This window comes from Pogonomyrmex barbatus, unplaced genomic scaffold (genome assembly GCF_055798465.1).
Source record: "Pogonomyrmex barbatus isolate J1 unplaced genomic scaffold, ASM5579846v1 scaffold18, whole genome shotgun sequence".
NCBI classification, from domain to species: Eukaryota; Metazoa; Arthropoda; class Insecta; order Hymenoptera; family Formicidae; genus Pogonomyrmex; species Pogonomyrmex barbatus.
In genome coordinates this window covers 5,357,345-5,384,197 of record NW_028297114.1, presented here as the reverse complement: position 1 = coordinate 5,384,197, position 26,853 = coordinate 5,357,345, and the positions used below count along the sequence as shown (strand labels likewise).

Below are 26,853 nucleotides of genomic sequence, written 5' to 3'. Positions count from 1 at the left end.
AAAGTTCTGGTTATATTTTGCAAATATTTGCATAATAATTACATATCCCGGCATTTACTGACATTTACTGATTTTTATATATATATATATATATATATATATATATATATATATATATAATATATATAATGATAAAATTCAATTTTTTTCTTTATATTTATCTTTTCTGTAAAGCCGTTTGAACGAAAACTGTGAAAAATGATTAAACGTAACTCATGTGTGTTGAAACAAAAATTGCTGCTTCCCTTCAAAGTCATCCCATATTGAAACTTTAAAATTAATTCTTGAAGTATTTCACCACTATCCGCCTAAGAATTTTAATATTTCGTTCTATTGTTTTAAAGGATCGATATCCCCACCTTTCGTTATTTCAATCTATCTCTCTCATTCTCATTTTCTCTTATCTGTCGATCTCCCCACTCTCGGAACTCCTTCTTCGAACCCTCAGATGCCACCCCCAACATCGCCGTTGCCACTAACATCGCACGACCATCTCCACCTCCACCGTTCTCTACGACTTCACCCTCCTTCGACAATACCGCGCGCATCCTTTCGCGCAGACGACGAAGAAAAGTGCGAAAAGCTCGGCTTTTTGCGCGCGAAAACTTTTCAAACTACTTCACAACCACCCACACCAGCACTCGTAGAAGGGATGAAAGTTTTTAAACCGGGGGATGGGGACACGTATGCTTTTAGCTTAAGGAATTCCTTACGCCCTCGACTCGCAAAACTTTTCCAGCTACGACGGAAAATGGCATTTTCGCTATGTGAGAGGACTTTCTGCAAATAAATAACAAAACTACCGGGTGTCTACGAAATTCGTCGAGCAAACTTATGTAAAGTTTTTTTTGGATATTTGAGTGAACTCAACCATTTGCGATGACCGTTCATGTATATGACATATTTAATAGATAATTGGCTAAAAAAAAGCACATTAAATTAATACATTAAATTATTAATTATGTTTTAATTGCTTCTATTCTTTATTTAACGTTTGACAGACTTTTTCTAAAAAAAAATCCAAGTTCTTTTTTATTCAAATTCTAATCGTACATGTAACTTTTATTTACACGATTTTCATGAATATTCTATTTCGCTGTATGAACGAAGCATTCTAAGGCACTCGATAAAGTTACGCTTTCTGTAAATGACAGGATAAAATGTGGCACAAGTGTATTTCCCTGTAACGTAATCGTTACGTAATTTTAAAAGGCTTGACATCCTTCGTACTGTCTGACATTTAGTTAGAGTCGTGTACCTGTCGGGAGTGGAAATGTCATAGCTAGGGGTAAATGTGACGCGAAAGGGCGGGTCCATAGGCATAGTAATACGGCTAGCAAGGGAGGGCTTTAATTAAGGCAAGTAGAGAAAAGAAAAATCCTGAGGGAATTTATAGAGGTCGGCAGCCACATTGGGCGTTAAGGGACTGAAGGGAATGGAGAACCCCGGTTGAGACAGAGTTCGGCCCTGAACTCGAAGGACCGGCCCTTGATAATTTAGACCTTCGAAACGACTCTGTGGCCCATAAAGGTCTAAATGCGAAGCGGACTTTACTGCGTTAATTTCTTTACACAATTAAAAGGATGGTCTACCTAGTTTTACTATTGTTAGAACTTGGGAACCTTCCAGCGATATTTACGTAATAATATATTAAACGTTTTACAGTAGTTTAGAAAAAAAAAATATTTGTTTTAGAATTTCGAATTTAACGTAATACAAATCGCTCGTAATAAATAATGCTTGAAATTTTTATGCTTGAAAAATATAAATGATAATTTCTTATTGTTTTTCTAATATTTTTTTCGGTACCCTCGAAAAGAATACGATTTGCATAACATTCGGTACCGAATGTCCGAATAAAATGAAACGTTTACACATACTTCGAGATACTATTTTATTTCACAATTTACTGCAAATAGAGCTTCATAAAATATAACGTTCTTTCAATTCTCGGCGCGCCGGTTTGGACACGCAGCCTTTCAGCCTTCGATCGCTATTCAGCGCGGCTCGTTCACCTTTTTACGCGAGTCAGAATCCCGAGAGAATTTTCCTCGGTGCGGCTCTATTAGTGCGCCGAATAATGATGAGTTTAAACATGGCGTCGTCGTGCTAGGGCATACATAGAGGCGGCTGCAGCGGTAGGTAGTTCGCTCGGATTAACTTGGCTCGTTGATGAGGTGATTAAACGTTGATTAAATGCAGACTAAATTGCAGTCAAAAATATCGATCCACCGCCTTGACTCGAGGCGAAGTCCCACCTTCGTCCCCGTCTCTCTCTCTCTCTCTCTCCCTCTCTCTCTCTCCCCCTCTCCCTCTCTCTCTCTCACGACCCTCTCGAGGGGCACCTTTCAAACTCGTCGTAATCATGGGTTATCTTACTCGGTCCTAATGGAATTAGAGCGCCGCTTTGATACAGTCGTGTCTCCCGCTGAATAATTACGAGATTGCCGAACCCCCTTCTCTCTGTACGCAACGGAGTAAGAGGAAACAATGAGATAAGTCGAAGTCGGTTCCGATGATCGATCACCATCTCCGTTGATGCATCCCTCGGATGTGCGTCTAATCTTGTGCGCCCTCGAGCCATATCACAGATTGGGGTCGCCTTGGAATATTTCTGGATCGCGCCTCTCGTTCTCATCGATTTTTACCGATTATCATTACGCGCCATGAAAGTGCAATCTGAGCGCGTGCAATTATGAGCTCATTAACGGCGAACGCGACGACGTGGCGCTTTTCATCGGGCGTGCCTGCAACGCGAACGCGATTTCACGTACGTCGTGCATACACGATCCACCGTGAATACACGCGTGCGAGGCGTGTATAAAACATGCCTATAAATCGCTCGCACACCCGCGCTCGAGTGCCACGCTCGCCTGCGATCCCGTGTTCGCGTACGAACGGCGGTTTGCGTGGTGGTGGACGACGGCGACTTTTAATCAATCCGATTATTGTCAGGAGGATTGGACCTGGCATCGTTCCTTCACTCGTTCCTGTATACGCGTATTAACGTTTGACCCCGGATATCCCTGTCGCATCTTCTCTCTTGCTCAGCTTCCGATCTCTCTTTCGCATTCGCTTCGTTCATGCTCGTCGAATTCGCTCTCACTAGTCGTTCAATAGATCTACCATATATACATACATACATACATACATACATACACATATAAATACATATACATACATATATGTATGTACGGACACATTTATGGACGTGTATGTGTGATAGGCGGAGGACGATTCCTCGGTCGACCTTAATTGACTCGTCGCACCGACTGCGTTTTCTTTTATTTTCGCCCTCCACCGCGCGCTACCGACTACGTTTCCCACCTTCCTTTTCAATATCATCGATGAAGCCGGAGTTCTACTTGCGCCGCTTAACAGGTAATCCCGTGGAAACACGCGACAACGAGCACCGCAGAGCTTCAAGTGAAAATAACTTCGATAAGGCAGACACGTTTGCCGAGCAGATGAAGCTCTTACCTCGGAAGCTGATCGGTCTTTGGATGTTAATTAACAACTCGTGATTGATACGACATGATCGAACGTGCTTAATATTATGAAAAGTGAAGTTAAGAGAGAAAGATTTATTACAAATGAACTATCAGAAGACAATTCGAAAATGAGTAAAGATTTGATAAGACAGAATATGATAAGATTTTTAATAAGCAAATAGCAAAACTTTGAAAATTGTTTTTAGATATTACCAATTAATAAATGTAATTAATTCATATGTCAAATATATTCAAGTCTTCTTTGCTTTGAAGTAAAGAAGAAATATAAGAAGAAATAGTTAATATATAAATCTAATCTCTGTTTTCAATGATATATTTTATATATATATATATATATATATAAAAATATATATATAAAAAATATATATATATAAAATGTAAAATTTTTTTATCTTTTACGTATAACATTTATCTTAAACTCGATAAAATCTTATCAAAAAGCTTTCTTTAATCATAAAACATTTCATTATATAAATACCGATCATCGATCTACCACGTGATATATTATTATATACATATATACATATATAATATTTCATTTCTTCTCTTTTTTCTCTGTTTTTCTCCTATCTTTAAATAAAGTATTTTAAATTATCTATACTTTATCGATTAATTTTTTTCTTAGAATAATGCTGAGCTTTTTATAACATAATTTGATTCAAAGAGATAATTTTATCTAGCTTTCATAATATTTTCAACTTTGTAAGAATTATATATAATTTCTAAAGTTCAAAAATCATGATTCTCTCTGTTGAAGTAGATTTAATTTAGAATCAGATAAAAATATAAGATTTTATGGACCATTTCAATTTTTAAAGCTTGCTTTAATCGTTCATAATTTAAGAACCTCTAGTGATCTCGACGACTTTAACTATGACGAGTTTGTTTAAAAAAAAAAAAAAAATCTAAGGGTATGATTATATGAGAGAAAGTCACGCATCTACGAACATCCCGCACACGATTCGTATTTGCTAGCTGTACTTGGAGAAACCGGCCAACGTGCAAATCGCCCTGAACACCCGTACACGCACGCACACACGTGCACGCAAAGAAGTGGACAGCCTGGCCCTGACACTCAGAAGCACCATCAGTTATATAGAGGCCGCCGACTGGACCGCCACCACTACCATCGCCGATACCACCATTACGAATAGCGCCGTCACCCCCCCCCCTCCCCCCTCCCCGTAACACATGGCGACGGCTATACCGCGGAGAACGGGACGTGGGACGGCGGGGGGTGGCAAACGGGGACGGTTTTTTAAATCTAGCCATCAAGGATCCATCCTGGCCTGGCTGAATGCCCGCGCGCCACACATCGAAAGCGATCTAACGCGACCGCGCGTATTTGTCGGCCGCCCATTATCCTCCTCGAAATTCAATTACCGGTACGAGCGCGAAACCTATTTTTGCGCCGGTCCAACTGACACTTCTTCTCGCGTCTTAGGATGGCCGTATACGAATACGCGCGTGTGTTCCTCCTTCTGCCGTATTAATTAAATGGATAAATCTTAATTTTTCCTTGCAACACTTATTCATTTTTGCTCATATCGTTGCTCGGCAGTGAAAAAAAAAAAAATATGAACTGTCTCATTTATATTCTGTATTCATCCCGAATGCTGTTATTTTATTCGTGTCGGACTGTGTCTTCTGCAATTATTACAAGGAACTCTTAACTTTATGGAATTTTTTTGTAAAATCGCCCTCAATCGCCCGTGATCGGTAAATTGTACATCATTAACTCGCGATATTTCGATGTCGACAATTAACGCGGCGCCGCTCTTTCTTTCTCACTCTTCCTTTATACGATTATAAAAATAATTATATTCCGCTGCGTGTTCTTCTCAATCAAGTTCAAAGTGTCGCTAATGTTTTTTCTTTTGTTTTCTCGCTCTGGACGTCGCATGCGAAAAAAAAGGGCACGCTTTCCTTGTTATCGTAGCCATTCATTAATTAAATGTAAAGCATATGTAAAACGCATGATATAAAAATGTAATTGCGCAACGAGAACGATGTACCGCTACTCTGTAAATTTGTCGATCGCCCATTATTCGCGTCGAAATTGAATTGCGGATCCGTACGTGAAGCCTGTTTTTGTGATAACCTGTGCACGAATCGACTTGTTTCCAGATAAAACTTATTTTACATTATTTATTTGCGTCGTTCCTTTTATCCTCTTTCCTCTTCGTCGCACATCAATTGCACCATGTTTATCTTTCATCAGTCGCGAGCACCACTGAAGTATTTTACTGCTTTCTCCATCATTCTTATTTACTCTGGATTTATTCTTATCATTCTCATGTTGCATTCGCATAAAAAAGTATCGCGAGCTCTCTTTGACATACTTTCGCCGCAATGCAGATCGCGCACTATCCGAGCGGAATATAAAATGAGATGTTATTTAAAAACGTACGCCGACTTGTTCGTCATTGTTTTTATTAAATCACTTATTATGGTAACTTTGATGCTGTAAATAAATATTACTGAATAACATTTCTTCAGTGTGCGCGTCGAAAGTTTTATATTTTTATTATATCTTATTTATTTTATTAAAATACCATCGAGAGTGCATCACTTACTCTCCAACTCCTTTGTATTTTTATTTGATTTGATTTTTCTTTTTATTAATTCATCGATTCATAGACTTTCAGATATTATTTTCTTCAAGTATTATTATCTTTATCAATAAATATTATAATAAGAATTGTGTAAAACATATCTAAAATAATTTTCGCATTTAAAAAGAAAAGAATAATCTTCATCGATGTAGAAGCAAATGTTAAAATGTTTAAATAATTGCAATCAATATTACACTATTATTATTAATAATGATAACCTTCTCGACACATACAACTTAAAATACGCGATTTTTACGATGATAGCTACTTATGAAGTAAGTGTAGCGAAAGTGCTAATCAAGATTATGGAAAAAAGACTTCAATATTTCGATATATTTCAGATTTTGGTAACATGATTTTTTTCAGAAAGGGATTATTACACATTTCCCATGAGACCTCGGAATCCCTTGTTTCTGCGCCATCGTCTCGAATGGTGATCTTTTTTTTCGCGAAAACAAGAATTTTTTCTGATTAATCAAGAGCCGATCGACCGCACCGTGCATTCTCGAAAGCCTCGTATTGTTTATCCCGCGATTGGTAGACACGATTGAAATCTTTCTCTCCTCTCGACTTTTGTTCTTCGCCTCTTTTGATTCGGAATGTCCAGCCACAGGCTGCAACCGTCCATTTAAAATATCACGTCCTTTCAGTAAATTATTCGGATTTTCTTAAGAGTGCTACGTAATTTATATATTCAAAACTAACGCGTAAATCGAGAATAAATATAACGGAAAACTATTCTCCGAAGGATTTAATTTAATCCAATATCGATGTATCCGCGCATGCTACATATACATATGATGCCGTTATATAAATTGCATATAAATATAAATTCTGAGTCAGTCTCTGCACGATACTGCAGATTGCAGTTACGGAAATTAATGCCTTCTGAAAATAAGTAATTCTAGAAAGTCAACCGTTTAGTATTTGAACACATAGATTTACTCGTATGCATAATTGCAGATAGCTCGACACGGCGTTATATAGGAGCAATCATAAATTCTCGGCTCGCAACGACGATATCGCTTCGTACAGATTAAAGTAAAACGTAGTAACAAGTTTCTTTTCCCCGGCCGTCGATATTTCGATAAAAAGTCAAACGTGCAGTAAAACTATTTTAATTATTTTTATGCGTCACGCTTGTATGTATTATGCGTTTACGCGTAATACAAGCCACGCGTTAAGAAGGAGACGTATTTCTGTCACGAGTTCTTAGAGTACGATGATTCTAAATGAACGCGGCGATGATTAATGCTGCTGTTTGTAAAAGATAAAAAAAAAAAAAAAAAGAACGATCGTCGCGACTCGATGTGATGAAAAAGTTGAGGCTGGCGTTTTGTTATGGCTGGTGCTCGGCGTCGCGAAAATCTCATCACTTAGGGCTTAATAACCAGAACACGCAGACTCCGGCGAGAAAGCTACGCGCTCATTTATTTCCGCGTCTTTTGCCACGATAGTTTTCCCTCTTTTTGTCGCGCGTCCGCTTTTTCTTTCCTTGCTCTTCGAGTGCGAAAGACCAAGTGCGAAAAAGAGAGGGACGTCGGGCGGACCGGGCGGCCGGGTCGAGCCCGCTAAAAAACGCCAGTGCGGGCCACGATGACTTTCGGAATCATTTTTCAAAATGTCTGCCTCTGCCTCGAGGGGGGTGACCCCGACGGGCGGCGGCGGAGGGGGGCAAGGGGGTGGCAGAGGGGTGGTCAACCCCCGTGGCGTAGGGTGGCAAGATGGCGCCGCACGGTAAATCGATGGAGGCTAGTCACTGCAGGCGCCCTCGCTTTCACAGCTCCAACCCCCTGCTCTCCCGTCACCCCCAGACCACCACCCACTTTGCTTCCCCCCGTCGTCCCCCTCATTTTCGAGCTTCACGCAAGCGCCTGCACCGTGGACGTCGAGTCTTCGGTCATCTAAGCATAATTTTGCACGGTTTCTAGCCTACGCCTTGCTGAAAAATGTGTAAAAAATCTTTTTTTTTCTTTTTCGCGTGCGAAAAAAAATCAATTTCCGAGAGAACTTTAAAATACAAAAGAACCAATCTCGTTTCTTTTCTATTTCTTTTTTTTCTTCTAATTTTTAAAAGAAATCTATAAGCGTGCGCCAAAAATGTGCAACTGAAAAACGTAATGACATTTATTAATCGCTAATTTGCCGTTAATTACGTTAGAGGCACGTCAGGTCTGCAAATAATGTGATAGGGCGAAGGTAAACGAGGAGCTTGCGGGAAAAACGTAAGCCGATCGTGTCCCGATAGATTTTTCCGATAAACCCATCTCATTTTAATATTCAACACCTGTAAACGCATCGGCGGAACAAAGGCGATAGCCGCTACAGATCGGAGAGTATTTGTATCGGATGCATTCCGCGGAAAGCGCTCTGTGTACAATAAAAATTTCAAGCGGATCGTTAAAACTGGTTTTTATCCAGCGCGCAGTGTGCGAGGCGAACCTGTTTGATTCTGTCTGAGAAATGTAACCGCCGAGGGCGAGAGAACCCGCCGCAGCTTTTAAAAAGAACACACGCCACAACAGGTTTCCGTCTCTTAATCCTTCCGCGCTCGCTTAACAGTCTCTCACGTCAATGTGCAAATGAAAATTTTCATAGACACGTTAACGTCGCCTCTCCCGCGTCCCCGGCTAATGCCGCGAAATTTTCATAAGCGCGCTAATTTCATTATACTAATTGGAATATTTTAAAATTTACGTACGCGACGGGGGACTCCACGGGGCGGTAGGACTCAATTACGAATAAAAAGCCACAAGTACGGGGGAAATTAAATGTTTCGGTGGGAAAACACGCGCGTTTAGGAGGTCGTATTTTTCCTAGTCGTTTTTCCTCACGTAAGTCGTTTCTCGTATCGTCGTTCCTCATCTTGCCGGTCTAAGTCGCACGTAAGAAACATCGATCGATCAAGAACCTACGCTTGTACGTTATCGTACCTTCTTGTCAGATTCTTAATGTCGATTGCCATACAACGACCATTTGAGATTTATGTACATTCCGAATGTGTTGTTTTTTTTTTGAAACGGTAGATGAAGCATTTAGATATAACCGCGTTGAAGCTAAATTTCAAATCTTTCCTAATGTTCTGACTAATGTTATAAATATATACGGAAAAGAGGACTATTGTTTTAATATATATCTTTTATCGTTTTTAATTTGCTGACAATCTATTTACTTTTTTTCTAAATATATTTGTCTTTATTTAGCCTTTTGTATGTAACATTTTTAATCGACTAATGTCTATCAGATTAGATTTTAGAAATAACAAAGATATATTTTCCTTACTCGTTTGAATCTTATCTTATCTAATTCTTATTGTATCGTTAAGATGCGTTGTTATTTTTTTGATAAATCTACCCCTTCAATATTGTATTATCGCGTAAACAGATGTTCAATCTGTATTGTATAAAATTTCAAGGCACCATTGAAAAATCAAATGAGATACATCTGGATAATTAATGCTTATCGATATTTTATAAGAATGATTGATAATGCGGATAACGCAATTGATATACAAATAATTGATTGTCCAAAATGAGGTTACAATCAAAGCGTGAATTGCGTAAAAACTCTATTTACTTGATAGCTTAATTATATCATTAACCCGATATTAACTCGATATAATTAATATAATAATAGAGAATAATAATGTCCTTAAAATATTAAACTCTTTCAAGAGATATTGGAATGTATGGAATACGAGCTGACCGATCGTTTTATATTTAAATTATATGATTTATCGAATTGTTACGCTGTATTAATTTGCATTTTCATATTTCTAGCGTTTTGTGTACAATTCTTCCGCGCGATAGAATATTCATTAATATCTCTGAACACACATTGCGCATGTGATCTTTTTCCGATTTTTGCTATTAAGCTTTTAATTCTTAATCTTAAAATGTCTTTGTCAAGTCGATAACATCCGCTGATTATTAAGCATATCGAATAATCTCAACGAGGGTTGGAATTGATTTACGGCACGAACCAGATGCGGAAAATGACAAATCTCGACATGGTAATAGAATTGGACGGTATACAGATTGGATAAATGACATTGAAAAAAAAAAATAAATGACATCTTATCGATCGACATTATATCAATTTTGTCTTAAAGATTTACCGAAGTACATATTTTCTTTCGTGATTTTTAAGAATTCGATTAATTTATTTAATATAAATCGTGTTCATTCTTTCTTAGTTTTTTTTTTTTTTTTCATTATCAAGGTTTCATTTTCAAGGTCGTTGCTATTTTTTCTAAACATTGTAATTTTTAAATTTACATCTACTTTGAAAGAATTCTTTTTCTTTGATATCCTATTAAAGATTTTAATTACCAAATACGATTAAAATAAATACATTTCATTAACTCTTTTAAATCGCCTTTATAATCAATGGTAGATTTAGTGTTTTGCAATTATGTACATGTCACATTAATGTGTCAATTTTTTATTTATAGAATTTAATGAATATTTTTATATATTAATAATTCTTCAGAGTTCTCTCTCATCTGATTCTTAATAGTTATTAAAAGAAAAAACAAAAGATTTGAGGATATATAAAATTATTAAATGTTTGAAATTGCAATTGAAATGATCAATAAACAATATATTTCAAAATATAACATTTCCTTTTAAATTAATTACTTTGAAAATAGTATATAATCACCAGTATTAATTTCTTCTCAAAGTGAAAATATTACTTTTTCTAAAGAAAATTTTCGAAAATCCTGAAACCTTTTTTCTAATCATAATAATATTTAGAACTGCATCGTTTACATTATTTAATATAATTTTATTTCATGTTTAATGTTTCGTTAACACTTGGTATAAATTAAAATACATAATTAAAAATTAACTTCAAAGATTAAAAACACCTTTTATCTTAGGAAAGCATACAAAATGTTTTATTTCAATAAATTTACAATGCAAATGTTGTTGTGATCTAAACAGATTTACTAGATGTTATCTAATCGATTAGTTATGATACATCTGCAAAATGAAATTTATCTTATCGCTAAAATTATATATAAGTAAACTTGATAAAATAATCGCTTTATAAAGCGGCCGAATTTGCAATCAATAACAGTATAATTTTAAACATGGAGATACACTTTTTAATTGGTGTCTTGCTTGCCTACACTGTGGCTGGTAAAAATAACATTTGCATATTTCTTTAAGAAAAAAAAAAAAAAAAAGAAAAGATTAATCTATCGGTGATTCTAGAGTTGTACATTAACTTTTTATTCAAACAAAAACTTAAACGTTATGTTTTTCTTTTTTGTTTTTCTTTGTAATACTTTAATACATATTTCTTTTATTTCGTATTATGTGACGTATAAGTGTTTTGTATTTTGATTGTGCAGGGCTTCCAGTGGAAAAGGAGGTACTTCCTGATGATATTTTTACGTCACTGGATTACGCATTATTTGAAGGCGAAGAAGCATACGTGTACGATGACAACGAGAACTTGGTGAGGCTGACACTGGAAGATAATGGGAATCACGAAGACGAAAATGACAGTGAAGTCCCGAAACGTGTCTTCTTCTATCTATACACTAGAGACAATCCTACCAAACCGGAACAGCTTTATGTCGATGATGAGGATACACTAAAGAAGAGTAAATTTGATCCTGCGAGACCGACGCGTCTTGTTACGCACGGATGGATAAATTCTCGCAACAGCACAGCTTGCACTTTGATTCGCGACGGTATGTAAATGTTCGCCAAGTAAAAACACACATGGTGTTTTATAATTGAAAAGAATTATTCAATTCAATTTGATTGAACAAATAACGTTAATTTTCCTTCTTAGATGCTAATGTCCGCATGTTACTTTTTATGCTGCAGCTTATCTTCAGCACGGCGATTACAACGTCATCGTCATCGACTGGAGTACAATAAGTATTAGGCCTTATATTTGGGCTAGCAGGCGTGTCCCGCTAGTTGGTCGATTCGTCTCCACCATGATCAATTTCCTCGTAAAGCATGGAATGGATCCGTCGCAAACCATACTGGCCGGTCACTCTCTTGGTGCCCATGTAGTTGGAATCGCTGCTCGCAACTCTAATAGAAATATCGGCTACATCGTGGGTAAGTTCCTAATATTTATATTCTAATAGTATTGACATCTGATTACAAAAAATATTTAACATCACATAAAAAAATAAACGTCTTGTATTTCTAATGTTTTAATCAGCTAATTAAATTATGGATGTCAATAGATTAAGAAACTATTCTTTTTATTCAGCGTCACTGAGTTTTATATACATTTTAAGAATTATATAAACGCGAATTAAAAGCAAAAATTTTCTTTCCCTCTATTTTTTATACAGAAAAATATAATAATATATTTTCAATATAAACGTGTCGAAGCATACTCCTTTTAAAAATTTATTAAATTTTTAAAAATTTTATATGTACTTCTTACACGTCCAATACGCATTTATTTATCTAATATATATGTATTATTTCACAGACAAATTTACAATTCATTTTTCATAAAAAAAACCGTCTTTCGATCGTATCGATCAAATGCCATTGCTTTTTTTTTTTATTATTGAATACAAAAATCAGTTATATCGATTGAATCAATTAATTATAAATATCCATTAACACGTACGGCGCGAATTTATTATTTCAGGATTAGATCCAGCTTTGCCCGGTTTTAATCTGGCCGGTCCAGGATCGAGGATATCGAGCGGTGACGCGACGTACGTGGAGATCATTCATACTAATGGTGGTCTACTTGGCTTTTTGACACCCATCGGGGATGTCGATTTTTATCCCAACGGTGGTCAAAAGCAAGTAGGATGTCTGGTGGATGTCGGCGGCGCGTGTTCTCACGCTCGCTCGTACATGTTCTTCGCCGAATCTATCACCAGCGACGTCGGCTTCCATGGAAGAAGCTGCTCCAGTTTCACTCGATTTAAGTTGGGTCTGTGCAAGGACCAGCCTACGTCCATCATGGGCGGACACAAGCCACTCTTCAGCGCACGCGGTAATTACTACTTGATGACCAATCCGTCGTTCCCGTTCGCGAACGGCCCGCTCGTGATGCGGCACTGATGAGTGGCTGTTGCGAGCCGAAAAGATCGGTCCGTCCGACGATCGGCCGTCAGCGAGGATTCTGAATTTGGAAATTCATTGTGAAACAGGAAGGAGATCCGCGCCGGGCTAAACTCGTTTCTCCCGGCAATCGATCGGACGCGTTCACGGTCTGCGTAATTTCGTTTCCGCCCGCAGCGGCTGTTTCGAGCGCGAGTATTGCGGCACTCGTACCGAGCATTTTTTATATCGTCTAAGCCAGGACTGCGAATCCGCTCAACCGCTTCCTGAGAATCTATGCTATTTATCGAAAGAACCATGTCGTTTCTGCCGCGCGACGTTTCGCTTCTTCGTCGACTCAATTACAAGCGTAAACTGCAAGCGGCAACGTATTTTCCGAAATACGTCTCGTATGAACGTAGAAACGCATCATATTGGAAATGCAAAACACTCGGGAGGATACGCTCTGTGTGTTCTAAATGTAAGCCAAGTCGCGTTAAATACACGTATCAATTTCTTCCGTTGTTGTCCATTTTTCTCGCAACTCGCAAACGCTTCGGTGCGTACGAGCGTGCAAACATCCGCCGAGATACGCGACCTCTCGAAACGCGAATCGCTCGGACCAGCCGCGGTCTTAGTCGCGGTGCATTAAATTTTATCGTAATATATCTTGCGTATATCGCGTGCAACAGAGATAATAAAGGCGATGCGAAAAACAGTTGGATTACAAACCGCGCGCTGAATTTTAGGCTCCGGGCTGTTTCGTGTAAACAGACGTAGATATTTATCATTTTGGCATAATGCACGAGATGAGGTTTTGAAAAAGAAGATAAACGTGACAGGAGGGACCGCCTCGCTCGAAACGACAGAGTTATCTTTGTCAGTTTTAGTATAAAATGATGTCGATCGCAAGAACGACTGATCTCTAAGGCACAGTCACTATTATATAAGAAGAAATATTCTGAATACGAGATTTATGATGCTTATGATTAAGAAATGAACAATCATCTTGATATTAGCGATGCAAATGAAATGTGATAAAATGTAGACTTGTTTATAACAGAGCACTGATGTACAAATATCATTATTATATTTTTCAAGAAAATCAAGCGTGTCTTATTTATTAACCAAAATCAAACTCACATGGATGATTATCTCTAACCATATAACATAAAAACCATGACACTGTCATCTAAAATTTTTCTACCAACATTTCAAATATCTTTCACCAGACTGACTGAAAAGAATTTGAAATGAATAAATTGTTCTCCCAAGTTCTCGATAAAAAGAATACGTTGCGTTGAAATAGTTTGAGCAAAAATAAAGAGGGTACATTATTGAAATTACAAAAAACGTTTCGTTAAACCGTAATGTATGTTAAAAGTGTAGTCGAAGACGCATTAAAAGAATGTGAATAAATTTTTAAAACGCGCGACGGATTTGCAATTGGTATGGGATATTCAGTCCGGGGACGATTGACTCGCGGCGTTAAATCACGATATCTACAAATTCGATAAGGCGCCGAATGTTTCCATTGCGGATACGCCGAGGGTATCAATTGTTCGCGCTCGCAATTGAAATATCCGCGATAAAAGTTGGCGAAGCCAGGCCGTGTTTCATTAATGTGTGAACAATGGATTCGCCAGATGCAAGCCGACCTGAGCATGAGTACCACGTGACGTGAATAAGGGTCCCGAACTGGAATAGGTAGACCGAAAAAACTCCTGATGCAGGACGTCCCAAATAGGAATGCATCTTTCTTGATTAGAAAGGCACTCCTTTGGGCCGCGTTATCTGTTAAGGTTAACGCGGAGTTACATTCATTATCACCTGTATCATTAGTGTTATATAGAACGTTGTAATGTATCATCCTTTAATCGTATAAACCGTAATCTTATCTCGTATCATGTATATTATTGCGTTCCTACTGCTGCGGTTCCTCACGTGTTGATATTTCTGTCTGATAAGATTAAATAATTAATATCAGACTTGTTGATAGGTGATGCTAATTTTGCTGTCGATTCCGAGTATTCGAGAATCAAAAAGAGCAGAGATTATATAATGCATCATCTAATCATCTAATATGGATAACTAATTTATTATTTATTTAAATTAAATGTTATTTTATTTTATATTATTTCATCTGGCTAAATTTGTACAATGTGCATTAACGATCTTTCCATTCTTTCTTAAAAAAATGAAGAAACGCAAAATTCAACAAAATAACTTATCTCTGCTCTTTATTTTGAAAAAAAAAAAAAATATGATGTTTTAACACTCGAAAGTGTAAATTCTTTTCAGATGAGATACACGAAGTTCCAAAAGCAATTCGCACGGAGAGGCACGTTATTTAATTGTAGCGGTAATAATTCTTTTCTTGTCTGACGCGTCCTGTCCGAGGTGTAGGTCAAGATTAAAACCCAAAATTGACGTCGAGGGAAAAATTAAAGTTGTAAAGTTTCTGGTATCTATCAACGCGAGACGGGTCCATATATCAGCATAGCGTTCGTTGCCTATGTCTCAACCGCGAAAGTGTTGTCCCTTCGATCGTATTCAAGTTACGAGACTGTCGGGGACGACTCTTTCCCCGATATGAAACAATCCCCTTGCCGTTCATTTTTTTCCGTGTGTGTGTGTGAAAGTATCGACACCGAATGAGAATTTATTTGCTTCCTTTTAAAGTTGATGTTGTCCAAGGAAACCGTCACGTGTATACATCTGAGATATTTAGATAAAAAAAAAAAAAAAAAAACTTAAAAACAAATCAAAAATTATATCTCTAATATTTTTTAACTAGAAATAAAAACAGAAGAATAAGAGAAGAATAATAACGCGTGAGATTTATAAAATAATTGAAAAATCATATAATCGAAAGAAACAAACGCATTTATCCAAATATGTTATTATGTTGTTCATCGATCATAACTATTTTATCGAACAGTCGGACTATCACGAAAAACGTATCGAACAATTAATTATCGCATTATAAATTATCGGAAAATCGATGCGATGATTATCATGAATAGTCTAATTGCGAAATCTCGCGAATCTGCGAGCACACGGCGTACAATAATGCGCACAACGTTATCGTCTTTAATCGGGAGCGACGCTTCTTAGATCGAAACCTCAATTAGGGATGAGGAATAACACGGCGAGTGTGGAAAACGGACCAGGTCCCGGCGGTCACCCTTCGAGGTAGCTAGGTATATTTGATAAACGCCGCACTCCATTTTTTGTGCCCTTGTGGCAACCCGTTTGGTGACCAGTCATAAATGTGAGAAACCGGGACGACAAAGGGTTTCGAAAAAAAAAAAAAGAAAGAACCACTCTTCGAGGGACACGCGTATATTCCACGTACGTGCACATATGCGAAAGCCCTTTTTGTTCGCGCGATCTTAGAGAGGTGCTCTCGTTGTCTTAAAAGAGTATCGCCGCGTTTGATGTCTCATCGGCGAGATGAATCCACCCGAAATCATCATTGTCGTGCATTTTGAAATCTGTCGCATTATCGTATGCGCACGCTGATATGCATCGCAAAATACTTTATTATATATGTATACATTTGTGTGTGTGTGTGTGTGTGTGTGTGTGTGTGTGTGTGTGTGTGTGTGTGTTGTGTGTGTTGTGTATACAAACTACATAAAATAATTGCTAAATGAATCGCCGCGCTGTTTTTCCCGCCGTTTAAGCGAACTTATTAAGCGAACATTTTAATTAACGCGGCGATTAATCACGTAGATCACACATCCGATCGTCACGTTTATACGCAAATATATTATTTACGCATTTTCCAAAGAGTATCGCTCCAGTCCATCGTATAACCGAGGAAACGAACTGATAATTGTATTACACACATAATTGAGCCAATTATAGGCGACTTTTGATGACGAATTGTACGGAGCTTTGGAAACGCTTCATCCCCCCCTCCCCTCTCCCTCCTCCTCGTCCTCGGCGAAGCGTTCGAGAATGTGGTACGCGCGTATGAAATCAGGTGTGCGTATGCACACAGATGAAATTTCATAATCGGTGATAAGGGAGAGAATACGGAGGGCCACTCGAAAAAGAAATCGTAGGGCGAGTAATGGTAGAGTGGGCGACGAAAACGCATAATTTTAGATCGTAAATACGTAACCCGAGCCAGGATGGTCACGCACTTACGTTTAATTGGTTCTTATGACGGCCATCTTAATTGACCGTACGACTATTATCGGATAGGATTACCGTATATTTATACGGTGCCTTATGGTCTTTCGCCATGTGACTCAACGTCGACTGTAGGACGAAAAGGACCGTTCTGTTTTCTCGAAAGACCTATGCTCGTTCGCAGAATCAATTTAATATCGTACGTAATAATTAACGCGTGTACGCAACAACGTAGTTGTTGTAAATGTTGAATAATCGATAAAAATTAACATGCGTTACGAGCAAACAATCTATCTGATAAATTAAACCATTCTACAAATTTTTGAGCATACGATTCGCGGCAACCTTGAAAATTTCAAGAGATCGTTGCTCGTCGCGAGAGCTCCAAAGTGGAAGTTTCAAAGCGCGAGCCTTCGTACATTTTCAGGCAAGCAGCCTGAATAAAATCGTATATGACGAACTTGCCGGCTACACGAGGTTTTCCAAAAGTGGTCAAGGTGGGGCTGGGTGGACAGGTCGTTAATAAAGCTTGAAGAAGGGCCATTAATCACGGGCTATCTCGGAGTCGAGCTCGCTCGTGTAAATACCCGCGGAGATATTTACCCAAACGCGCGTAAGTTGTGCGTACGGCCGTCGTCATCCATCCCCTTTCAACCCCCCCCCCCCTCCTCCCTCCCTCCCTCCCTCGTGCGTCTTCCACGATGATCAATGTAAAGAATTCGGCGATAAAAAGCGAGAAAAAAAAAATCGACGACGATGGGAGGGGGAACACCCTTAGTCCAAATATTGGCTGTCCATTTATCAAGCGCCGGAGGTTTCGATCCGCGCTAATTAGCTTTCCTCCTGCGCCTTTCTTCGCTGATTCCGCCTCTGTATCGCGCGCGCGTGCGACGACTCGTGCATAACGCTCCTTTATTTATTACTCTTTTGATCTTGGCTCGGACACGTTGATAAACGACCGGTTCATATCGCGAATACGATTCGTCGCCGGCTACTAAATCACACGTTGATCAATGGCGAGCATATTGGCCCATTGACTCCAGTTTTATCGTAAGGGTCAGGGAAGAGAGAAATAAGTTACCTTAGAAAAAAATCGTGTTTTTCGAATCCTTCGGTGTTCGTGTCGATTCACTTCATTGTCAATTATATCGGTCTTTCGCGTATTTCAAATTCAAAAATTGTTGAAAGATACTCGCATTGCAAAAGTAGCGATAATGTCACATTATGAGAAGGCTATGAATCTTCTATAGATAATTTGTTGTTTTTATGTGCACGGAAAGAACGGTTTTGCTGAAGTATCTAAAAATATATCTGAAAATAATTTTGTTGGGCCATCAAAATAATTCTGTAACATGTTTATGTATAATGATAATATAATGGAAATTGTAAAAATTTTTATTCTGACAATCAATTGAAACATCTTACATAATTATTTTGATGATTCAATAAAATCACTTTTAGATCTGTATTTGACCAAATTTTTAGATACTTCAATAAGACTATTCTTTACGTATACAAATAAGCAAAGTATATTGAATAATACACAGAAAGACAAGTTTCTTTAGATTTAATTCTATTTGTGTAATTTTATTTGTTTAACTTGAATTTATTTAATTTAAGCAATATAATTTTACATTAAATATAATTTTGTTGAATAAAAATTTTATTGTGTCGTTAGAATATATCGTTTTATTATTAATAAACAAAAACATTATTTAAAGAAAATAAAATTTGTCTTTGAACTAAATAATTACTTCGTTTGATTAGATTAAATATTATTTCAATAAGAAAGAAAGAAAGAAGTCCTTTAATATTGTTGAAGCATTTAATAAAGAGCATTATTTTTTCTCAAACAATTTAGTAAACAAATATTTTATCTAAAATAAAGCTATTTGTTATTTGAAAAACCAAACAATCGAATTTGTTGAATCAATAATTGGTTTTGTTTGGACTACTTCAAAAGATAAATTTCTTCGAATCTAATGAAATTTATTAAATCCAAGAAATTGTTCTCACTGTGTACTCAAAATTGTTCTAAACTATTCTAACATCTGTTTTTCTGCAACATCAAGATTCAAACGGCACAAGCTAACAGCTCCTAAAATTAATTATAATACGTACTCTTTCGACATATGGCCTCTTCACATTCAAGATAAGGCAGATCTTCCCGTCAACAAATAATAATTTTTCGATAAGATTCAAATAAATGATAACCATCACCGGACGGGTCCAATTATCATCTTTGATACCGTGTGAAATTCGCTGGGGGGGATCTCCAAGTGAACATAAGTCCCTTTATCTATTATCCGCGGCGACACCCACGGTTAGCAAAGATGGCTGACTATAAACGTAGCGTAGCCCGGCTCGATGTCTACGAACGTGCGTGTATATTCATTTGCGCGCACGCACACATACACACACATTCACATACACACATGCACGCGCATCTACATATACACGAGTACGTACGTGGCAACGCGATCGGTGGGACGCGGAAGTACTCTCGCGGAAGACGAAGTCGCCGATCGCCGTCGCGCAAAAAAGCCGCATCGGAGCGCGAGCAAAACGCGGAGCGATCGCGGGCCGTATGGATTGATGCACGTACGACTGGCTGGTGATGCAACATAAATTAAACTGCATAGGTCGGCTGCACACCCCAATCAGCCCGGTGTCCCATGGTCATCGTGCAGCATTATCGGGTGCACGTAGCTGCCGCGCGCGCGCGCGCGCGCGTATGTGTGTGTGTGTATGTGTATGCGTGCGTGCGTGCGTGCGTGCGTGCGTGCGTGCGTGGGCGGGAAGCGCCGCGTACGGCACGCGTAGCGCGCTCACCGCGCTTTTGTATGTGGCAAAAATTGGCATTGGGGGCGCGAGAGGGTTACCTTTACCCTTCGTTCGCAACTCGCATCGACACACCGACGGGGATGACCGCCAAAATACCACCCCCCCCCTTCGCGCCCATCCCGCGATCACGCGCTCGCTTTTCCCCCGTTTTCCTTTTTCCCCAAAAGCGATTATCCCCGAAGCAAACAACGTCCCTCGTGAGAAATTCCATGTTTCTTACGTGCCGCGAACGGCTCCTGGCTAAACGCGCTGTGCACGTCATATCTTTTTATTATTCCAATTCCATTAGGTCAAAAATAGCAAGAATTAAAAATAGAAACACAGATTTTCGATATTCAAGAATTTAGAAACAGTATGAAGTGGTTGCTTGAATATTTCAATGCTCATGAGCAGAGCAGCCAATGGAAAATCCTCGAAGCACCGCTGCTAGAATATTGCACGCGATCTCGAGCATCGAGGTAACAAGGCAACAAATATTTTTCGATATCGTCCGACAAAGAATCGGAAACGTTGTCGGAAACAAAAATGACACGACCGCGTGCACTCCACAAAAGTGGCCAAAACGGAAAAAGTGGATCGGGAGACACCATCGGGATCCGAGTACCCTCGGAGGATGCGTTGCGCAAAATTGCATTTAATGTTGCCAGCGCATCAGGCGGGCGAAGCAAAAAGAACGCGCAAGCGAGGAAAATACGTGAGGGGGGGGGGGAGTGATGAGTGTGAGAGAAAGAGACGAAAATACGGAAACGAAAGGGCGGGCAACGGAGACATGGAGTCAGTAAAAAGAGAACGGCGATGAGAAACAGAGAGAGACAACAGGGAAGGGAACGTCGCTACTCTTTTAATTGAAAACTCGAGTGCCCTCGCGATCTTAATTAAGAGTTGAAAATCTTTAGCCCGATCGATTGGACAAACGGAAAACGCTCGATCGCTCTTTGGCAATGGTCACTCGCAGTGCGCATACTTTACACCATTCCCGCTTTTCGCTTTGGCTCTCTTTCTACATTATTTGAAATATTCCAATCGATCATTGCGGAAGAGACACAAATCAATTATATTTTATACGAATGGGGGGGGAGGGGGGGTGGAGATATTTATTTTTCCCGATGAAACATTTTTCGCATGAAATCTGAAACTATATAATGCATTAGAATATTTAAGCTGCATTTAATTTATTGTAATGTTTGTAATAATTACAGTAAATTTTCCCTTTAACAAAAAGCAATTTTCCTTCTAGAGCACATGCCTTTTTTCCACAGCGTCCGATCTCTCTCCCTCTCTCTTTCTCCTTGTCTCTTCATTTTTATCGCTTCGCAGGGGGCGGGGGGGGGGGGGAAAGTACGTCTCTCGCGAAGCAGCTCGGAGTTGAGTTTTATGAGCTGGCGATGGCAACCACTTCGCTCGAATCTTGAGCGAAGATATTAAGCGAACGGAGAGAGCAACGGAGGAGGCCCTATCGTTTTCCACGATGCTCGAGCCGCTCTCGAGCGGCCGGATGATCGATACTCGATAGTGCATCGGCTTCGTTTCTCGTTTGTATCCGCGACAGCGTTATGCAGCGGCCTTCCTCCGTTCGGCTAATTTCAACGTAAAGCGAGACGACCGCCGGGAATATCAATAACATTCGCGGCAAAACCCCACCGCACCGCGCCACGATTCCGTTGCTGGGCTTCTCGTTGTTTAGATAATAGACTGCACCATTATATCGTTTCGTAATGGACCTACGTGCGTTTTCGAACGTAAGCGCGACTGCGGCGGCGGCGGCGGCGGCGGCGGCGGCGGCGGTGGTGGCTCACTTGCTCGTCGATGCTTTTGCGGAACGATACGTTATCCCGAAATTACTGCTCTTCTCTGATATCCCACCGATACTCATTATTGTTTAAATTACAAAGACTTCCATTTCGTCATATAAAGTTAATATATTTGATGAAACCATATTATTTTTGCGGATCAAGGCATTATGTTTCTTGAATGATACAAATAAAAAGTTTCACCGTCCGTGTTGTGCGGTAAAAATAAAAATGTAATAGATATACTTTATACTTATATATAATATAACATGATGCGTGAGTGATGTTTCTAATGCCAGTAAAACGCAAAACGCATACGAAATGTAATATGGATTACTTATGCTTATAATTAATCATTCAAAGAGGAGATGAATATAACATAATAGCCTTATCAAACAGACGTTTTCCTTCATATATCATGTTGTGTAAGCGGTATACCGATACTTTTAATTTACACAAGTGTGACATAGAGAAGAGAAAGAGTATAAATACTCTTCAGAAATCAAACTTTAATTAGTTACGATCATTTCGTACAATCTATCCAATCGACTCACTAAGGAAAACTGTAAGTTTAACAAATTTTCTAAAGAAACTGAAAGTCTTTATCAATAATAAGTTATTTTTATAAAACTATTTATAACATATCAATAGTAAAATATATTTATATTATTTATATTATTAATTTTAACATTTTTATAATATATTTAATAGATATATCAGATCATATAAAGTTACTATCGTGAGTTTTATAGAAGCATTATTATATCAAATGCGCGCATTAAATTATAATATAAGAAATTATTACAGGAAAGAAATTTATTAATTACAGGAAATATTAACAAAATGAGATTCGTTATTTTCATTTTGATTGCTATGATCATAGCTGCTTGCCAAGCTGGCAGCCAAGCTGGACAAGGTTGTGGCTCTGTCAGTCAGTCAGTAAGTATATCCATTGTATTTACATAGCATTATACAATTTTTTTGCATATTATAAGAGCAAATAAAAAAGAACAAATAAAAAAAGTAAAAGAAATCAAATTAGAAATAAGAAATTATAAATTTACGCTTTATGTTTTACATAAGTCGTATTAACTTATTATATTACAATATCGTTTAAAAACATGCATTCGCACAATATTAATTAATATTATCTTTGATATTAAATAATACATCTTTCAATATTTTAAATATTTTAGTGTATGTACAGTCCTTGCTGTGATGGTTTGGAATGTGTGCCACATGCCCACGTTTGCGTGGAACCAAAAGGTCCGTATGGGACCGTATTTCACCCTGGAAGCGCAGATGAATTTCAACCCGGAAACGCAGAACAAAAGTGTGTCTCTTTGCGTCAGCGTGTAAGTATATCCATCGTACTTACATATATTACACAAAAAATAATTTCTTATAAATTAAAAACAAATAGGAAAAGTGAGAGAAATCAAATTAGAATTAAGAAATTATAAATTTGCGTTTTATGTTTGACATATTATTCGTATTAACTTATTATATTATGGTACTGTTATTTAAATGTCAGCATTTGCTAATATTAATTAATATCTTATTAAATCTTGTTAAATAACACATTTCGATATTTTAAATATTTTAGTGTAGACGTGATAGTGATTGCTGTCGTTATATGGAATGTGTGAGACATGCTAATGTTTGTACGTATCTACCACCTCCATATGGAGAAGACAACAGGCCTCTTGATCCTCATTCTGAACCGCCGAAAACACCATACTAATATGGTTTGATGCTTTCTTATATCTTTGACCACGTCTTTTCATCTGACCACATCTGACACTTTTTTTCTTTCAAATGTAATATATAAAGACAAAGATAATTTCTGTACTATATGCAATTTTAAATAAAAACATTCTGTAGCTAGTAATATGTTTTTTCTTATGTATTAACAATTAACTTTAAACTTTTATATAACATTATGTATTTAATCTATATAAAAGGTGTTTCACTTGTTCGTCGACATTTCTATAGAACGATACATTAAAATTACTGCTCTTTTCTGTGCAATGTGCAATTGATACTTGTTTAAATTTTGATTTCGTTAATATTTGTTAAATATCATTTTTAGGAGAAGATATTATAATGAGAATCCTTTTAGAATGAATAAAAAGTTTCATCATCCAGGTTGTGTTATAAAAATAAAAATATAACAGATATTACATTTATATTATAACATTAAAGTATTTTTTTATTTTTATATATATTGTAATTAAAAAGTTAAATATAATATAAAAAATGTTATGTAATAAATATCTTCTCATTTATGCTAGTGTAACTATAGTAAACGCTATTATTAAATTGATCTGAGATACTGAAATAAAATATTTATTACTCAATATATTAAAAGAATAAAAAGAATAAAAAGCGCCTAGAGAATGCAACCTGTGGTACAAAGCAGCGTCAAAAAAGATCGTTTCGTAGGTGCCCGATCGTATTTCAAATTTTTTTGTTTTTGAGGAATTATTCATTTATATTTTTACAATTTTTTAATTTTATTTTTTTTATATTTTTTTATATTTTTTGCAATTATTTTTATGTATTTTTGCTTTACGCAAAATGAGTTCCATACGTTCACCCTCTCGTCATCGATCCGATTAGGAATCCTCATTACCGACTTTTCCTTTTAGAGATTATTTGAAAGCGTATAATACACATGCGTGAACATTGATTAGTTGATGCATTTACTAACAGATGGCACCATCGACCTGCTTAAAAGGGGGTTAAAGTATTGCCCACGAGATTGTATGTAGGAGGGATGTTGCTGGAAATCTATTGACTGATTTCGCAAAAGCAGAAGTACGCCAAGTACATTGTATCAAGATATAAAATTGTTTTCGTAAGATAATAAGACATTAATGTGCTATTTTTTTATTTTGTTTTATATAGAATTAATAAATTCTAATAGAATGCAAAAATTATATGATTTAAAAAGAAATATTATTCATTATGTTGATGGTTAATTTATTATAATTTAATTTATAAAATACATACATTAATTATAAATGCTTTTGTTAAAAAAATAAAAAGTAATGTAATGATATATTTTGACGATATTTCAGCTTAAAAGACGCACTAATAATGAGCTCAGAAATAACATAATACATGAGAAATGTATTATTTCTCCAGATTATACCTTTCTAAATGTAAGCACGGTGACAAAGGACGTCAATAATAATGCATATGAAAGTAAGCTGTTCGATGCCTTGAAATAAAACCGCACATTCGATCGAGTTCTTGAGAAGGTCGTTTTTCCTGATGGCGCGGGACGAATACAAGGGGATGCAAGTTTGAAGTTTCGCAACCCTTCGGCAAGGGTGCATTGATGTGAATAGTCTACCCTATCCTTCGGGGGCCAATGAATCCCGCGCACTGATAATCACGCGTGTCAGTATGCGTGAGCCTACTTGTATGGCCAAGACTAACTTGGTCTCGTTCTATCGGAAACCATTTCTGAACCTTTCGACAATGTCGTTTTCGCCCGTATCATCTTCCGCTAAATTATTTTTAGACAAAGACAAAACGCGTACTTTTAAGAAACGCGTACTTTTTTCTTGATGTTTTCGAAACATTATAGATTATTCACGGAACTGCTCATGTTGAATAATACAATGTTCCAGTGGCTATCCTATACGAATTGTCACTTTTGAATTCTACCGAAATGGATATCCGGCTTCCAGCGCGATATCAGACCGATATTAAAATGCGCTAAGTATCGATCCCTTTTATTTTTTGGTCTATTAAGAAAGGATTCGGAAGTGCCCCCTGTCAACATACGAATCGGTTTGTCTGTATATTACCTTTACGAGAGATTAAATTCTTAACAACACTAAATTCGTTTTTATCTTTCTAGTCAAGACACACATAAACGACAACAAAGAAATAACTGATGTTAGAAATAGCATTTTTATTTACAGCCTATTTTTCAGCATCTAAAAATACCTCATTTCACGTTCGTGAAACACTAAGATGCAATGTCCTTTTGATGTTACTAATGATGTTATTTTTGATGATCACATCTGTTGTTTGACACTTTTTTTCTTATTTGTAATTGTTATTGTTATAGATGTTTTATCGGAAACAATCTATTTATAATGTGATATTTACGCTGAAAATGTAGAATTGCAGAAGGGAGGTTGAACCATCGTGTAAACGGTAGCACACAGAATCATGCGCACAGAGTTATATGTCTGCAGAGACGACAAATAATCATTATTTGCACGTCAACTGTATAACGCGAATTTATTGAAATTAAATTTAAATTATTTATTATTTATTTATCATCCGAGCCAGTTAAATTGTAATTATGTGGTAATTGAATCAATCAGTTACCATTAACTTCTATTTTATAATAAAATATGTTATTAACTAATAATTATTACCGCATCACAAATAAAGTATATAAATTTATCTCCGAAGAGAAGATTTATTCTCGAAGAATTGTGTCGCGCTATATTGCGATTAACATTGAAGTGCGTCTAAGAAGACATGGAATTCTTAGAATTCATCTCTTATACAATACATACAAGTTGCTTAAATATTGTATTTTAGTTCATCAATGTCTTTGTATTGTTTTATGAATATTAAGTTTTATGAATATTATCTTATTGTTAAAATAGTTCGATGAAAAGAGCAAGACTTAATAAGCGATTGACTATTTCACGATACTTCTGTTATATCCGTCTCTATTACGCATACACGCGTGCTGTTCTCAGTCACGCGCAATATCATTGATCGCCGTTAAGCGACAAACGCGCAAGTCTTTGTCGTTTATTTAAACATGTGTTCGCGTTAATTCGTAACGTCCAATAAGATTGAAATTGTCTATAAAAGCGGTCACATTACTTTTTTATACTGGAACAACGTAAATATTAGTATTGGGGGGGAG

General features: G+C 37.3%; 2 protein-coding genes and 1 long non-coding RNA gene across 4 annotated transcripts in view; 2 read left to right on the top strand and 1 right to left on the bottom strand.

The window, feature by feature from the left end:
- LOC105431750 (uncharacterized) overlaps positions 1-26,853 on the bottom strand; it is a 164,076-nt gene that overhangs the window by 97,189 nt on the left and 40,034 nt on the right. The window lies entirely within an intron of this gene.
- LOC105431749 (pancreatic triacylglycerol lipase-like) lies at positions 11,120-14,272 on the top strand. The gene is made up of 4 exons (XM_011646169.2): positions 11,120-11,271; positions 11,487-11,831; positions 11,971-12,213; positions 12,764-14,272. Exons 1-4 carry the CDS (start codon positions 11,223-11,225, stop codon positions 13,186-13,188), a joined length of 1,062 nt encoding a protein of 353 aa, XP_011644471.2. The 5' UTR covers positions 11,120-11,222; the 3' UTR covers positions 13,189-14,272.
- Positions 22,414-23,835, top strand: LOC105431748 (uncharacterized). The gene is made up of 4 exons (XM_011646168.3): positions 22,414-22,509; positions 22,774-22,883; positions 23,141-23,299; positions 23,551-23,835. Exons 2-4 carry the CDS (start codon positions 22,788-22,790, stop codon positions 23,686-23,688), a joined length of 393 nt encoding a protein of 130 aa, XP_011644470.1. The 5' UTR covers positions 22,414-22,509; positions 22,774-22,787; the 3' UTR covers positions 23,689-23,835.

Excerpts from the sequence above, each read along its gene's own strand:
- LOC105431749 (XM_011646169.2), top strand. The coding sequence starts at position 11,223 with ATGGAGATACACTTTTTAATTGGTGTCTTGCTTGCCTACACTGTGGCT. Across the intron at positions 11,272-11,486 it reads GCTTGCCTACACTGTGGCTG|GGCTTCCAGTGGAAAAGGAG; the intron begins GTAAAAATAACA and ends TTGATTGTGCAG. Across the intron at positions 12,214-12,763 it reads AAATATCGGCTACATCGTGG|GATTAGATCCAGCTTTGCCC; the intron begins GTAAGTTCCTAA and ends TTATTATTTCAG.
- LOC105431748 (XM_011646168.3), top strand. The coding sequence starts at position 22,788 with ATGAGATTCGTTATTTTCATTTTGATTGCTATGATCATAGCTGCTTGC. Across the intron at positions 22,884-23,140 it reads GTGGCTCTGTCAGTCAGTCA|TGTATGTACAGTCCTTGCTG; the intron begins GTAAGTATATCC and ends TAAATATTTTAG. Across the intron at positions 23,300-23,550 it reads GTGTCTCTTTGCGTCAGCGT|TGTAGACGTGATAGTGATTG; the intron begins GTAAGTATATCC and ends TAAATATTTTAG.